At 49.8% G+C, this 16399-nt stretch overlaps 1 protein-coding gene across 2 annotated transcripts in view; it reads left to right on the top strand.

Moving 5' to 3' along the window:
- LOC123769783 (PHAF1 protein CG7083) overlaps window positions 1-16399 on the top strand; it is a 45808-nt gene that overhangs the window by 16272 nt on the left and 13137 nt on the right. For both annotated transcript variants that reach the window (XM_045761035.2, XM_045761034.2), the window contains exon 6: window positions 10596-10798. In XM_045761035.2, coding sequence (XP_045616991.1) covers window positions 10596-10798 — 203 coding nt within the window. The remainder of the gene's footprint in view (window positions 1-10595; window positions 10799-16399) is intronic.

Raw genomic sequence — 16399 nt, 5'->3', positions numbered from 1 at the left:
TCCGTTGCCCGGTACGTAGTTGCTGGGACACCGGTCTCTTTAAGTCAGAAGCGTAAGCCTGGCTCCTCTCCTTCCTCTTCCCCGGCGGGTAAGAAGGCTTCGCTTTCTTCCTCAGCTCCTCCTTCTGGCTCTGTTGCTCCTTCCCCTCCCGTTTCAGTGCTTGCGCCCCCTGTTCCTGCTATGGAGGTTTCTTTGGCTCCTGCTTCCCTTTCGGTTGCTGCTCTTGTTGGGGTGCGCTCCTCTCTTTCTACTCCCCCTCTTCCTGCTGCTGTCCTTGACTGCTCCTCTCCGTTGTCTCCTCCTCCTCCTCCTCCTCCTCCTCCTCCTCCTCCTCCTCCTCCTCCGGACCCTGCCCGCCCACCTCTGATCTGTTCTCCCGTTTCCTTCCCTCCGTCTTTGCTCAGTTTACCCATGCCCCCTAACCCTGACTTTGCTGACCCTGATCCCGACCCTGATATTCTTTAACGTGCTCTGTTGGTCTTTCGCCTTTGTTTCTTCCTTGTTCTCTGTTTTTGTCCTTTCTCTTCTCGTCGTTGTCCATTCTTCAATGGAACGTTCGAGGTTATTACGCCAATTTCCTCGAACTCCAACTTCTGGTTTCGCGGTTTTCGCCCCTTTGTGTCTGTCTCCAGGAGCCGATGCTTGGTGCTCGTCCTGGTCGTTTTCGTGGCTATTCCTTTCTCTCCCCCCCCCCAGCCATTGCTGGGGCTTCTAATTCTTCTGCTCTCTTGATTCGGGCTGATGTTCCCTTTGTTCCTTTACTTTTTCCTTCGCCTCTCCATTGTTCTGCTGCTCGTATCTTTGTGGGGAAATGGTACACAGTTTGTTCCATTTATCTCCCCCCGAGTGTCCCGCTCTCTCTTCCTGATTTGAAACACCTCCTAGACTCCTTGCCGGAGCCTGTGCTCCTGCTGGGTGACTTCAATTGTCGTCATTCTCTTTGGGGTGACGTTCTGACGAATACCCGGGGTCGCCTCCTTGAGCCGTTTCTCCTCTCTTCTTCCCTGTCTCTTCTGAATTCTGGTGAGCCCACTCATTTGGACTCTCGGACTCGCACCCTTTCTTGTCTTGATCTTTCTCTCTGCTCTTCTTCTCTTTACTTAGATTTCACATGGCAGGTTCTTGATGACCTCCATGGAAGTGATCATTTCCCCATCCTTGTTTCCTTTTTCTCTTTTCGCCCTTCCCTCTCTTTCCCTAGGTGGCAGTTTGCTAAGGCGGACTGGACCCTATTTTCCCTCAGTGCTACTCTCTCTGACCTCTCCCTTCTGCCCCTCTCTCGCGCTCTTCTCCTTTTTCATGACACTGTCTTCGACGCTGCCCTCCGCTCTATTCCTCGCTCTTCCTCTCGGGGTCCACGGAAGTGCGTTCCTTGGTGGAATGCGGACTGTGCTCGGGCTGTCCGCTGTAAGCGTGCAGCCTGGAAGAAGCACCGCCGTAGGCAGACGACCGATTCTTTTCTTTTCTTTCGGAAAGCGAGTGCGGTGGCCCGTAGGGCCATCCGTACGGCTAAACGTGAATGTTGGGCATCTTATGTCTCGACAATTACGTCCGAAACCCCTCTGGCCCAGATCTGGAAGCGTATCCGCAAGATAGCGGGTAAGTTTGTTCCCGATGTTTCACCGGTCCTTCACCTCCATGATACTCTTGTGGCGGACCCGTTGCAGGTCGCTTCCGAACTGGGTTCCCACTTTTCTTCTGTTAGCTCTGGTCTTCATCTTCCCCAATCTTTCCTTCTTCGTAAACCTGTCCTTGAGTCTCGTCCTTTAGATTTCTGCACTCATCTTCAGCTTCCCTATAATGATCCCTTCTCTCTCTCTGAACTTCGTTCTGCCCTGGCCCTCTGCGGTTCTACGGCGGCGGGCTCCGATGGTATTCATTATGAGATGCTTCGCCATCTCCCTCCGAGCACGTCTCAGTATTTACTGAGTCTGTATAATCGGATCTGGGAGTCGTCGTCAGTCCCTGAGGACTGGCTCGATGCCGTTGTCCTCCCTGTTCGCAAACCGGGGTCTCTGGGTACTTCCCCTAAGGACTTTCGCCCTATTGCTCTCACAAGTTGTGTCTGCAAACTCTTTGAACGTATGGTTAACGTTCGTCTGATGTGGTTCCTGGAACACCATCACCTCCTCTCCCCTTCTCAATTTGGTTTCCGCAAGTGCCGCAGCACGACAGATGTCCTGGTGAACTTGGAGGTCTATATACGTACTGCTTTTGCTGCGAAGACCTCCGTTGTTGCCGTCCTTTTTGACCTAGAAAAGGCTTACGACACCACTTGGCGTTATCATATCCTATCTCAACTTCATTCTTTTGGCCTTCGTGGTCATCTCCCTCTCTTTCTCCGCAGCTTCCTCTCTCGTCGTTCCTTTCGGGTGCGCCTTGGTACCGCTCTCTCTCCCTCTTTTCAGCAATACGAAGGTGTGCCCCAGGGTAGTGTTCTGAGCACTACTCTTTTTCTGGTTGCCCTCAATGGTCTTCTTTCCTCTCTTCCTTCTGGTGTCTTCTCCGCTCTCTATGTCGATGATCTTACCCTTTGTTGTCAGGGTGATGATTCGCCTCTCCTTCAACGCCGGCTTCAACTTGCGATTGATGCCGTGTCGTCTTGGGCCACAGGTCATGGCTTCAAGTTCTCTACTTCTAAGACTTGTGCCATGACTTTTACGCGGAAACGGGTTGTTCTTCGTCCCTCTTTGTCACTTTATGGTCATCCCCTTGAATACAAAGATTCCGCGAAGCTTTTGGGGTTATTCCTTGACACTCGTTTGTCTTGGTCTCCCCATATCTCTTACCTCCGTGTTGAGTGCTCTAAGTCCCTTACCCTCCTTCGGGTCTTGTCCCATACTTCTTGGGGGGCAGATAGGCGCACTCTCCTTGCTTTACATTCCTCTCTCGTCCTGTCTAAGCTCGATTATGGTTGCCCTGCTTACTCGTCTGCTTCTCCTTCTACTCTTCGCCGTCTTGATGCTTTGCACCATACTGGGTTGCGCCTCAGTTCTGGTGCCTTTCGTTCGACTCCCGTCCTTAGCTTGTATGTTGACACTGGCTTCCTGTCCCTCCAGGCCCGCCGTGATCGCTACTGTCTTCGCTATCTTGCGCGGTCCTTGCAACATCCTTCCTCTCGTCTCTGTCGTGCTTTAACTTTTACCCCTCCTGCGGTTCCTGTTCCTCTTCACTACCTCCCTCTTTCTGTCCGGTTATCTCGCCTACAGGATTCTCTTTCCGTTCGTATTTCTGATGTTTCTCCTCGTGTTGTTCCTTCTTTGCCCCCGTGGAGGGTCCCTCTTCCGCGGTTTTGTACATCCTTGACTCGTATCACTAAAGCTTTTACCCCTCCTACAGTTCTAAAACGCCTTTTCCTCGAGCACTTTTCTTCTCACTCCCGCTCCGTTTCTGTCTTCACCGATTGGTCTAAGTCAGCGGACGGTGTTGGCTACTCTGTTGTTTTTCCTGATCGCACTTATATGTGTCGCTTGCCTCCGGAGACTAGCATCTTTACAGCGGAACTTTATGCTATTCTCTATGCTCTTCGTCTCCTGCTTTCTCGTTGTCAGTCTTCCTTTGTGGTTGTTGTTGACTCTCGTAGTGCCCTCATGGCTCTCGGGTGCTTTAATCCAGTTCATCCGGTAGTTGTCGAGATCCAGCATTGGCTGTTTCTCGTTCACAGTAAATTTAAGTCGGTTGAGTTTTGTTGGGTTCCCAGCCATATTGGCGTGTCTTTAAATGAGCGTGCGGATGCTGCCGCTAAGGAAGCTGTCCGCTCTTGTCCCATCTCTCGTAAAGGCATCCCGTATTCCGACTTTTACCCGGTTATCCATTCCTCAGTCCTTACCCGTTGGCAGGCTTCTTGGTTGTCTGTTACTGGTAACAAGCTACGTACTCTTAAATGTTGTGTTTCCTCGTGGCCGTCCTCCTTCCACCGTAACCGGCGGTGGGAAACAGCTCTAGCGAGGTTGCGTATTGGCCATACTCGCTTAACCCATGGTCACTTGATGGAGCGCCGCCCTGCTCCTTATTGTCCTAGTTGCATTGTCCCTCTTACGGTCGTGCATGTCCTTCTTGAATGTCCTGACTTCCAGGACGAGCGTGTGTCTTGCTTTCCGACCGCCCCTCGCGGTCACCTGTCCCTCGATAGAATTCTTGGTGACTCGGATACTTTTGATATCGTTCGCCTTATGCGTTTTTGTTCTCGTATTGGCATCCTTGGTGATATTTAGCGCCCTCTGATTATTTTGCGTATTTGATGGTGCTACATAGCCTTCCCGGTTTGGTGCCTTCTTTTGATAATTACTTACTTACTTTTGCGGGGTTTTTCTTTTGTTTTTCATATTCTTGCCTGGTGGGGGTCTGCCTAAGGTGGTTATAGTTCCACTGGTAGTGTTTGGCGGCCCTCTGCTAGGCCCCCGTGCTTGTACACGTCTCGGGGGTTTTCAGTGCTATAATCTACCCTCTTGTTATGTTTGGGTTTCTTAACCGGTTAGCAACACCTTGCTCGGGCTTCCCGTAGTTGTTACCCTACGGGCCCTGGAAACCCCTGTCTGGGCTCGGGGGACCATTGAATGTGTCTTCCGGGTTCCAACCCGTCTTGTACGGGATCGTTGGTTGCTGTTCCCTTGTCTCCGGGTGACAGTCGCCATTTTTACCTCCGTCATGCTGCCTGTTGGGTCACTGACACCTTGACCCGGAGTCTTGCGAGTGATTCTCTGCTTGTTCTCCAGTACTCTCCTGATGTTATTACTGTTCAGAGTACAGGCGGCATCCGTGTTGCAAGCTAGGTTAGGTTGCTGCAACATGCTAGGTTGGTTTCCCACTCGAATGCCCCGTGGCCGCCCCGTTTGGTTAGGTGCTGCTCGCCCCTTTCTCTCCATGTTCCCGGCTCCGGACCGTCTGCGTGTTTCTGGGTCGGGGCGGGGTTCAGTTGCGGCAGAGACTCGGGCGGTTTTCGGGGGATGCCCCGTTCGGGTTGGGGACGGAGGTTTGAGCCTGTGCCTCCTGCCAAGGCTTCTGGGTCTTACCAGCGGCCCTTTCTTGTTGCCTTTCCCATGGGCTCTTGCTTTTCTTTCAGGGCGGAGGGCTTGGAGGCCGGCTCTGCCCCGGGGCCTCTGTTGTTGGTTCCCGGGGCTGTGGGGGATGCCTACTAGCAGTTCTGGGGCGGTTTTGCCCCTTCAGGGGTTTTTCTGCTGTTGGGCGTCGTTTTTCGCCCTTCCAGTCTGCTAGCTTCCCACATTTGCTGGCGTGTTTTTGTGTATTAAGCGTCAGTCACAGCCCCTTCTGGCGGCCATTTTCGTCTGCCGGTTTCCCGGCGTGGCCACCAGGGCGGCGTTGCGGTTTGTTTACATGCGTCTGGGTGTGCGAGCGAGCGTCTCTGGTGAGTTTTCAAAAAATTTGCAGGGTTTTTGTTCTCCTGTTGTCGTTTCTTTGTTTTCTGGTGTTTTCTTGCCGTTGCCTGTTCCTCTGGGAACGTTTGGGTGTTGATTTTGGGTCTGAGCCTCTGGGTTTAGGCTCAGTGCCCCTGGCTGGTATGCTTGCTCCCACACCTTGCCCCTCGGTTTTCGGTCTGTTGGGACCGTTTTCCCAGGGCGTTCTGCTGGGGTCTGTGCTTTGCCTTTTAGTGGTGTTCTCCGCCGGCAAATGTGGTGGTTTGGGCTCCCCCTGGTTCGATTCTGGGTTCCTTTGGGTTCCTTGGTTTCGTTCTGGAGGTTTCTTCCTCTTGGGCCCCCTTTTGTGGGTTCAGGGGACTTTGTTTCCTCGTGTGACCCGGTTCTGCCTTTTGGGGTTCCGGGGTCTTCCTGGCTTGCAGACTGAGCTTTTTGGGTCTTGGCACATGTTGTGGTTGTGCTGGGACTTTGTGGTTTTGCTGTCGAGGTGGGCCTTTTGATGCAGTTTTGTGCCTTCTTTGCCTGGCCGGCGTAGTGCTCTTTGCCACTAGTCGGCGGCTTGTGCTTTTACAATATATGTCCTCACCTAGTTGTGCTTGTGGGGGTTGAGCTCTGGCTCCTTGGTCCTGCCTCTCAACCGTCCGTCAACAGGTGTATCGGTTCCTGTGCCTCTTGGGCTCTGTCATGTCTACATGTGACATTGTATGGGGGTCAGCCTCGTTACTTGTGTGAGGAGTCGCCACATTACTTCTTAGTGCTTTCCCGTTCCCATTCCGACACTCAAAAAAAAAAAAAAAAAAAAAAAAAAAAAACTAATTCTATCTGTGGCTCTTTTGGGTACTCAGTTTCCACCTGTGTCCCCTAGTGCGTGTGCCCCTTGTGTTACATATCCTGTCCTTCTCAACCCTGTCGATTCCCTTGGGTATCTTGTATGTGGTGATCAGGTCTCCCCTCACTTCCTCTTCCAGCGAAGTGTGGTTTCATTCCCGTAGTCTCTCCTCATGACTTCGGTAGTGTACTTTTTCTTTCTGAAGGGGTTCTGTTCCCTTCTCTGTTGACTGGGCGCTGGGGGAGCAGCTTGCTCTGTTGCCTCTCGCTTGGTCCCGCTGTTGGTGGGCGCTTTGGGTTGTCTTCCGGCCTCTGCTGGCCTAGGAGGACGGCTTCTCCCCCTTGGGGGGGGTTCAGAGCTGGCGGGGTGGGCTTCTTCCCTGCGCTTCGTCATTTCCTCTTCGTGGGTGCGTGGGGCGTGGTCGATCCGCCCCATCCTTCTGGGCTTCCCGTCTGCTCTTTGCAGTCATGAGCTTTTCCCGTCTGCTCTTTGCAGTCATGAGCTTTTCCAGTCTGCAGTTCTTCTGGACTACTTCCGTCTGCGCCCTGGATCCTCTGCCCTGCTCGGAGGACTGTTGTCTCCTGTTCGGATTCTGTTAGGGCCGGGTGCATGGATGGTGGACCTGGACCTCCAGGTCACTTCTTGGCACGTTCCTCTCCAGTTTTTCTGGGGCTAGCACGGTTGGTAATTACCTATGTGTACTTACCTAAGTGTAGTTACAGGATGAGAGCTACTCTCGTGGTGTCCCGTCTTCCCAGCACTCTTTGTCATATAATGCTTTGATTATAATTGTCATATTGTCATATAATGATTGTCATGTGTCATAATATGTCTTCTTATGATTGTCATACAATGCTTTGGTGGTGGGGCTTCAGGTTTGCTGTTTTTATTGCATTCCCTATTTTGTGAAGGGCACTTTGTATACTCTTTGCATCTTTACCGGATCTTAGTGCCCTGTCTGCGTCTGAGATTCGGTGTCTGGCCTACCTCGACGACTGGCTGGAGTGGGCTCCCAGTCAGTCCGCTTGTCTGCTCGCCAGGGGATGGTTCTTTCCAGATCGCTGGGTTTGGTTTCCTGGTGATCTGGAGGTTTTACCTTCTGTTTCCGTCCCGGGTTCGGACCTGGGCCTTGTTTCAGGCTCTTGGGCCCCTCATTGTCTTCCCTCCAGAAGTGTTACTGTGGCTGTGGTCCCGCCTTTGGCTGTTCAGGAGGGGGTCCCGGGTTGCTCAGCGGTTGCTTGGGCGGTTGTGCGGGAGTTTGCACTTTGGCGTGCTTGTCTGCCCGCGGAGTCGGGTTTGGCTCCGGCGTCGGTTGGTTCCTACGGAGACTCCACTTCCGCCTCTTGCATTCCTTGGGTTCCTCTGGGGATCTGGTGTTGGTGCTGCGTCACCAGCTTCCTCTTTGGGGTTTTCGGGGTTCCGTGCCTTGGCGGCTCCCCGAGCCTTCGCTCGATGTGTTCACGGACGGGTCGTCTCTCGGCCGGGGCTTTGTGACCAGTGCTCACCAGGTCGGCCGAGGTTGATGGAGTCTGTCTGTCCGTCGGGCTCACAGCCCGGTTCAGGTGTTCATGGCTGTCTGGTTTGCGCTTCGGAGGGTTTGGGTCACTAGGTACTCTACCATTCAGCTCTGTTTGGACTGTTCTCTGGTGGTTCTTGCCGGAACCACAGGGGGTTTGGTTAACCGTGTGGTTCGTGTCCGGGGTGTGTCCTGCGTCCTGGTGGACAGCTGTCTCGGTTCATTCCTCTTCGTGGGTTGGCCAGTCGTCGCCGATTCGTTTTGTTGGCTCTGTTGGGCTTATGGACTCCTGGCCATGGACGTCTTCGGGTCGGCGTGGTCTAGGCGTCGCCCGTTTTGTGGCGCCCTTCCCACCTGCGAGGACTTCACGGTGGAGGCTTTCGGCAGGCCTGGTCGAGGTGGGGGGTACCTGTACCTCTTCTCCCGGTCCAGCTGTTGCTTCGGGTTCTGGTTCAGTTGCAGCCCATTCCCACGAGAACAGTCCTTATGGTTCCACTGTGGCCGGCCCGGCCTTCTTTTCAGACGCTGCTTGATAGGTGTCCGTACCCGGGGCGTTTTTCCTGAGGCTTCGCCTCTTTCAGCAGGCCGAATCGGTCCTGTCCGTGACTGGTTCGGCCTTCTCTTTGGCTCTTCGCGTCTGGTATTTTGACGCAGGTATCGCCATCTCTATGGTGTTCAGGTGGCTTTGTTGACGGTGTCCCACCTGCGAGCTTCGTCTTGGAGACTGTATGACGGTTCTTACGTCTTCTCGCGTTTTGTTTCCCCTCCGGCCTGCTCATGAGTCGCCTGAGCCATCCTGGTCCTTGTTCAGGGTGCCTTCTTCTCTTCCCCTCAGTTTGTGGTAGCCCCTTCGGTTTCAGTTTCCTCCTCTTTGGTACTGGTGGTAGCTTTATTGGTGTGCAGCCTTTCTCTGTCCTGGCGACGGTCGAGACGGCTGCTTTCCGGAGGGGTTCTTGGGGTATTGGTACTTGTTTGGTTTGGCCGGGGGGTGCGTCCTGTGTTGTCCAGTTGTGCTTTTTGCTGTTGCCGGCGTACCGTGCCTGGGGATGCGCTGTGGTTGATCCGGTTCCTTCGTTCCCTGTTTTCAGGGCTCGGGTTTCCCGGGTCGTCCGCAGTGTTTTCCTTCTTACTGCGGTCTGTCTTTGCGCCCGTGCTGTTCAGACGTTTGCAGCAATTGCTGCTGTGTTGGTGACGTTTCGGGCGCAGGAAATTGTGGGTCGCACAGGTTTTTGGCCGCCCATCCATATGTGCGTCTGTTCTTGGGCGTTCTTGTTGCCTTGGGTCGCAGGTTTGCGACCGGTTGTCTTGGCTTTGCGTTGCAGAGTTTGTGGCGGCCGCCTCCCGGGTTAGCCCTTTCTTTTCCTTCTCTTTGGGTATGAAGCTCCAGGGAGCCGTAGGGGCTCCCCACAGAAAACCAGCGTTGAATGTAATGAAACGCCATTTTCTGGGTGAGCCCCGGAGGCTCCCTGGAAACCCTCCCTCCCACCGGTCGGCGGTTTTTTCGCGTTGGTTGACGCTTAGCTTCCGAACTGGAGCTTGGCAGCCGGCGCGGTAGGTCCGGGGCTCCCCCCTCCCCCTCCCGGGGTGGGGAGGGCTGCGCGGACGATCGGCGCGGCAGTAAAGTGTGATGTTTGCTTGTTTGCTTGTTTCCTTGGGATTGTAGGGAGTTTTCTACCTCTCTGTTCGGTTTTTGTTGTAGTTTCTTACCATGTGGGGTTTGTTTTGTTACGCCTACCTTTCTGGGTGCCTAACCCCGGTCGATGGCAGATAAGGAAAACCCCCAACCATATGGGGTTTTCCAGGGCCATTGCTCCCTGAAACCTCTCTGAAGGGGCCAGGTTCTGGCGCTGGTCCCTGGTAGGTCTGAACTCCTTAGCTAATGTCCCGGTCTAACATAACACACATTAGCCCGATAAGCTCCAGGGAGCCTCCGGGGCTCACCCAGAAAATGGCGTTTCATTACATTCAACGCTGGTTTTTTATCTTTTTAACCCCCGCCACTATTCAGCTGCTGTTTGAAGTGATTGTAAATTATCATGCTTGGGGCCAACAGGCTTAGCCATATGTGTGTATGTGTACTGGAAATGTCTTCATTGATTTGATTTAACTTCCTTAATCTCAAGGTTGTCTTAATTTTGTAATGAACTCAACTTTCTGATCAGATTTTTTCTTATTATATTATGTAATTGAAAATAAGAAAGGATATTCATAATTAGCAGTGTACCAATATTTTTGTATTAGTATTGGTAAAATTGTATCTGATACTGCAGTTATTAACTTTTTTGACACAGGTGATTACAGGAGCAGATGACTTATGACTCCATTTAGCTCAATTCTCAGTCCTCTCAATTCCTTACTTTTCAGCTGTATGTATATATAGACACATCCTTACATAAATGTTGAGTTCCATGTATTTATTGTCTAAGCAATACCAGTTCAAATGAGTGCAGCTAAATTAGTTTTTTCTAAGAAAGACAATACCTGATCCTGTTGAGTAAAGTTCAAATTAGCTGGATTAATTGGTACTGTACCCCCCAAGTGCAACCATACTTTTGTTCTGACTCAATCTTTTTGTTTTCCACAGTTTTGTATCAGAAGTTAAGTTTTTATTTGTGCAAATATAGGAACTCATATTTTCCTTATTTTAATGATGACACACAGAAAAGTAATTTTTTTATTTACAAGCCCAATTCACTGGATCATAATCCTGTATTTGCATCTAGACTCCAGTTAAGAGTGAATTCTGTTGGAGTTGAACTTGGTTGTACTGGATAGTATTTGCATTTTCAAAAATTACCTGAATACCAGTATGATGTATGCATACTTTATCAGTAAATTATCTGATTACAATTATCACTATTGTTTATTTTTTCAGGGAGATCACGCCATCATGAATCTCGTCAGACATTCATTCGGACTGTCCACTTTGGGGCTTCATGTCAAGAAGTAGCAATTGCTCTAGGGGCACCGTCGCGAATTTTCTATAAATCTGAAGACAAAATGAAAATTCACAATGCCCATGCGCGGAAAGCTACTATACGCTCCGATTTCTTCTTCAACTATTTTACTCTAGGATTGGTATGGTTGCTTAGTTTATGGCTTAGTTTAAGTGCAAGTCATTTTATTTTAATGCATTAATGTACAGCAAACAATTTTTAACCAGAATAGCTATAAGGTCAACATTCCACCATTTATATACAAAGGTTATGCAAAGGATATACAAAGTATTTGTTAATGTAGTACTGCCAATATTTATGAGATATACAAAATATAAACTGTGCTGTTCAAATGATATGTAAGGGATGTACACAAAATATACAAATATTATGTAAAAAGATAAAAAAGCAGAGTTTATACAAATGATATTTTGGAAATTCTGGATATATTGTACAAAAGGCAGTCAAACTACAACACTTCATTACTGTACATCCAAATGAGGCTTTTTTAACAATTCACTAGATATTATGAGTCATTAAATTTTATAATAGGATGTAAAACCATAATTAAGCTATAAAAGAAATTGTCAGAATGTTTACAAATAGAATGTGCTTGAGCAAAATTTTAATTTCATACCTTTCATCCTATTCTTTCCTTTTGCCCCCCCCCCTTCCTGTCCAGCTTGTTGCCGTGAGGGGGCTTGGTGGGCGGCTGCCGGAGTGTGATGCTCCTTAAGACAGTCCTTAACCCTTGCACTGCTCACCTATTTTCGGCAAAAACGTCTTGGTGCAATTGTCAAGGACATATTTTTGTTATTTTTACAAATGTTCAGGTAAATTTAATGTCAAAATGTTTCCAAAGTCAACTATTTCCATTTCAAAACACAAATAGTAATGAAAACATTAAATAACATTAAAATATAGCCAAATTAAAAAACAAAAAGCACAACTCTCTGAGCGCCTAAAGGCACTTTGCGCAGTGCAGTGGTTAAGGAGCATCTCTGTCCTTTCGTAGCCTTGTGCTCCTGCTGCTGTCCTCTCTAATTCTGCTGGACAACTTTTCCTTTTCCTTTTGTTTTTCTTCCCCCTCTTCTCCTTTCTTGTTGTCATTTCTCACTGACCTTGTGCCTGTTTTGATCATTCTTTTGGTCTTCTTTTGTTTTGATGCCCGGGTGTTTGAGGAGGCATACTCTTGCACCCGCAGGAGGGTCCCCCTCCTGGTTCTCAGTCTGGGGTTTCCCTTCATTCTGCCCGGTCTGTCATGTCTCCTGTGTCTTCTTCCTCATCTCCCTCCGATCCTCCATCCCATCTTTCTCCTCCGTTTATTGGCTCTCCACGCCGCCTGTCAGTACGGGCTGATGTCCATTGCTCTCCCAACGGCCTTCGTGTATGCTCTCGTTCTGCTTCTCCTGTTGAGACGCTAGAATCCATTGCCCAGTACATTGTTGCTGGGACGCCTGTCTCTTTTGAGTCAGAAGCGTAAGCCTGGCTCCTCTCCCTCCTCCCCGGCGGGTAAAAAGGCTTCGCTATCTTCCTCGCTTCCTACCTCTGACACTCTCTCCGTCCCCTCCCGTTTCAGTGGTTACCCCTCCTATTCCTGCTATGGAGGTCTCTTTGGCCCCCGCTTCCCTCTCGGTTGCTGCCCTTGCTGAGGTGCACTCCCTGGTTTCTGCCCCCCTCCTGCTACTGTCCTTGACCCCTGGTTATCCCCCCTCTTCCTCCTCTGGACCCTATTCATCCGCCCCTGGTCGGTCCTCCAGCTCCCTTCCCTCCTTCTTTACTCGGTTTACCCATGCCTCCTAACCCTGATTTTCTTCAACGTGCTGTGTTCCCTTTTCACCTTTGTTTCTTTGTTGTTCTCTGTTGCTGTCCTTTCTCTTCTTGTCGATGTCTATTCTTCAATGGAACGTTCGTGGTTATTACGCCAATTTCCTTGAACTCCAACTTCTGATTTTGCAGTTTTCGCCCCTTTGTGTCTGTCTCCAGGAGCCGATGCTTGGTGCTCGTCCTGGTCGCTTTCGTGGCTATTCCTTTCTCTCTTCCCCCCCCCCCCCCCTCCCCAGCTGTTGTTGGGGCTCCTAACTTTTCTGCTCTCTTGAATTGCTCTGATGTTCCCTTTTTCCCCTTACTCTTTCCTTCGCCACTCCATTGTTCTGCTGCTCGTATCTTTGTGAGGAAATGGTACACCGTTTGTTCCATTTATCTATCCCGAGTGTCCCGCTTTCTCTTCCCAATCTGAAACGCCTACTGGACTCCTTGCCGAAGCCTGTGCTCCTGCTGGGTGATTTCAGTTGTCGTTAATCCCTTGCTCATCTGCTTCTTCTACTCTTGCCGTCATGATGTTTTGCACCATACTGGGTTGCGCCTCAGTTCTGGTGCTTTTCGTTCGACTCCCATCCTCAGCGTGTATGTTGACACTGGCTTCCTATCTCTCCAGGACCACTGTGATCATTACTGTCTTCGCTCTCTTGCGCGGTCCTTGCAACATCCTTCCTCTTGCCTCTGTCGTGCTTTAACATTTGCCCCTCCTGTGGTTCCTGTTCCTCTTCACCACCTCCCTCTTTCTGGCCGGTTATCTTGCTTACAGGATTCTCTTTAAGTTCGCATTTCTAATGTTTCTCCTCGTGTTGTTCCTTCTTTGCCCCCGTGGAGAGTCCCCCTTCCGCAGTTTTGTACATCCTTAACCCGCATCACTAAAGCTTTTACCCCCTCCTACGGTTCTAAAACGCCTTTTCCTTGGGCACCTTTCTGCTCACTTCCGCTCCGTTTCCATCTTCACCGATGAGTCTAAGTCTGCGGACAGTGTAGGCTACTCTGTTGTTTTTCCTGATTGCACATATATGCGTCGCTTACCTCTGGAGACTAGCATCTTCACACTGAGACTTTATGCTATTCTCTATGCTCTTCGTCTCCTGCTTTCTCATTGTCAATCTTCCTTTGTAGTTGTTGTTGACTCTCGTAGCGCCATTATGGCTCTTGGGTCCTTTAATCCGGTTCATCCAGTGGTTGTCGAGATCCAGCATTGGCTGTTTCTTATTCACAGTAAATTTAAGTCGGTTGAGTTTTGCTGGGTTCCCAGCCATATTGGCGTCTCTTTAAATGAGCGTGTGGATGCTGCTGCCAGGGAAGCTGTCCGCTCTTGTCCCATCTCTTGTAAAGGTATTCCTTAGTCCGAATTTTACCCAGTTATCCATTCCTCCATCCTTGCCCGTTGGCAGGCTTGTTGGTCTTCTGTTACTGGTAACAAACTGCATACTCTTGAGTTGTGTGTCCTCGTGGCCGTCCTACCACCATAACCGGTGATGGAAGACGGTTCTGGCAAGGTTGGGTATTGGCCATACTCGCTTAACTCATGGTCACTTGATGGAGCGCCGCCCTGCTGCTTATTGTTATTATTGCTGCTTATTATCTTCAGCCATGTTATTGTGACTCCTCATCTGCATTAAAAAGCTGAATTTGGATTCTCTAGGAAGACAAAAGAGTAAAGAGTGACATGATTGGCATATATAAATGGATGATAAGGTATAACAAAGTTGATATGATAGGGTTCAAATATATTTACACAAAATAGAACTCAAAACATTGGATATAAATTAGAAAAGTTTAGATTCAGGAAAGACCTGGGTAAATACTGACTTGGAAACTAGGTTTATGAAAACCAGATTTATGGAACAAATTTCAATGTATCATAATAGACGTGGTATCACTGGATTATTTTAAGCATGTGTTAGACATATTCAAATGTGTTTGGTTGGATATAATTATGAGCTGTATATAAAAGTAAAAATAATTCCAAAATAAATATATACAGTGTGTGTGTGTCTTGTGTTAGCCTAGGTAAGTGTTATAATCATTATTTTACAGCCTCTCATGAATGCTGAGAGGCACCATTATGCTATTGAGCCATATGGGCAACTTTAATAATCAAACATTGACAAAATCTAAATGTGATAACCAAATTTCACTAGATGATCCACACACAATGATGACTGCACTTTGAGGGACAATTGTTTAAGTAATACCTTACACAAAACAATGTCACTTTTTTGGGGTGGCTTTTCTGTGGGGAGCCCTTTTGGCTCCTTGGAGCTATAGGACTAATATACACTATATTAGTCTGGGGCTTCAGTCAATGGAGTCCTGAAAACTGGGGACCAGAACCAGAACCTGGCCCCCCCCTTCCCTCTGAGAGGCACAGGGAGCAATGACTTGAGATGCTCTTGTATTTGGGGTATTCCTTGTCTGCCATCAACCAGGATAAGGTACCCAGGAAAATAGGCATCTCAAAACAAACCCCACATGGTAGAAATTGTAAAAACCCAAGACCAAACAGAGAAAAAGAACTCCCCAAAAGAAAGCGAAGGTCACCGCCACCGCCAGACCTCCCCTCCCTGGAAGGGGGGAGAAGGGAGCTCCGGACCTACACCTCATTTCATGGCTGAAGCGCTTCTGGAGCAGATCTTGACTCGGCCTCAGAATTTGATGGATTTTGTGCCCTTATGGTGTTTCCTGCTGTTTGTGGCACGTTGGCCATGAGTAACATACTGTACCGAGGGCTGCATGCACTTAGGACGGCCTTCCCTACGTGCCCTGTGAGTACAGTACTACCCTTTGGTTCTACGGTTACCTTCCCAGGTGCTCTCGGGCTTTACTTCCGTAGGGGTTCCTGTTGCTCAGCAGTTGTCCCGCCTTGGGGCCAACTGGGATTTAGTGGCCTTTGTTTGGCCTTGGGTAGGAAGTGGTGGTGGTGTTGCCGATTTGGGGTGTGAGGTACTGCTCAGCAGTAGCCGAGCGGACAGCACGCTGGACTTGTTATCCTGTGGTCCTGGATTCGATCCCAGGCACCGGCAAGAAACAATGGGCAGAGTTTCTTTCACCCTATGCCCCTGTTACCTAGCAGTAAAATAGGTACCTGGGTGTTAGTCAGCTGTCACGGGCCGCTTCCTGGGGGTGGAGGCCTGGTCGAGGACCGGGCCGCGGGGGCACTAAAAAGCCCCGAAATCATCTCAAGATAACCTCAAGCATCCCTACCAACGTGGTGGCCTTGTTCCCTGTTCCTCTTTTTTTTTTTTTTTTTTTTTTTTTTTTGTTTGCTTGCTTGCTTGCTTGCTTGCTTGCTTGCTTGCTTGCTTGCTTGCTTGCTTGCTTGGAGATGGTCTGCCTGGTTTGACTTTTAGTCCTGCTAAGGTATTTTGGTGGCCCTCCTTTAGTCCCCCCATGCTTGATCACCTCTCAGGGGTCCAGTTATAGCCCTATTCCCTCTTGTTGACATACAGTCAACAAGAGGGAATAGGCTCTGTGCCGTTACCTGTGCACTTTGGCCTCTGGGGCCGTGGATGCTCTTTAGGCTAATCCAGTTTCTTCCCTGTTCCAGGGCTTGGGTCTCTTAGGGCATCAACAGGATTATTAAATCTAGCCAGCCTGCGGTCTACCCTCATGCCCATGACGATCATAAGTATGCTGCTTTGACTGCCTTGTCTGGCCACTTGTCTTGGCTGACATTTGGGCACGGGGTTTCGCAGGTCGAACAGGGTCCTGGCTGCCCATAATTTGGTTAATGTTCCGGGTCCCAGTCATTCGTATGTGGCTTTGAGTTGCAGGTTACAACCAGTTGTTTCGTCCAAGAGTTGATCCTCGTGGTGTGGCTGCCTCCCAGGTAAGTCCCTCTTTTTACTTATTTGTGGCTATGTAGCTCCTGGGAGCCAAAGCGGCTTCCCACAGAAAATCAAATCAGCGTTGAATG

Source organism: Procambarus clarkii, chromosome 45 (genome assembly GCF_040958095.1).
Source record: "Procambarus clarkii isolate CNS0578487 chromosome 45, FALCON_Pclarkii_2.0, whole genome shotgun sequence".
In the NCBI taxonomy this organism is placed as follows: domain Eukaryota; kingdom Metazoa; phylum Arthropoda; class Malacostraca; order Decapoda; family Cambaridae; genus Procambarus; species Procambarus clarkii.
This window is presented reverse-complemented; position numbering and strand designations above follow the sequence as displayed.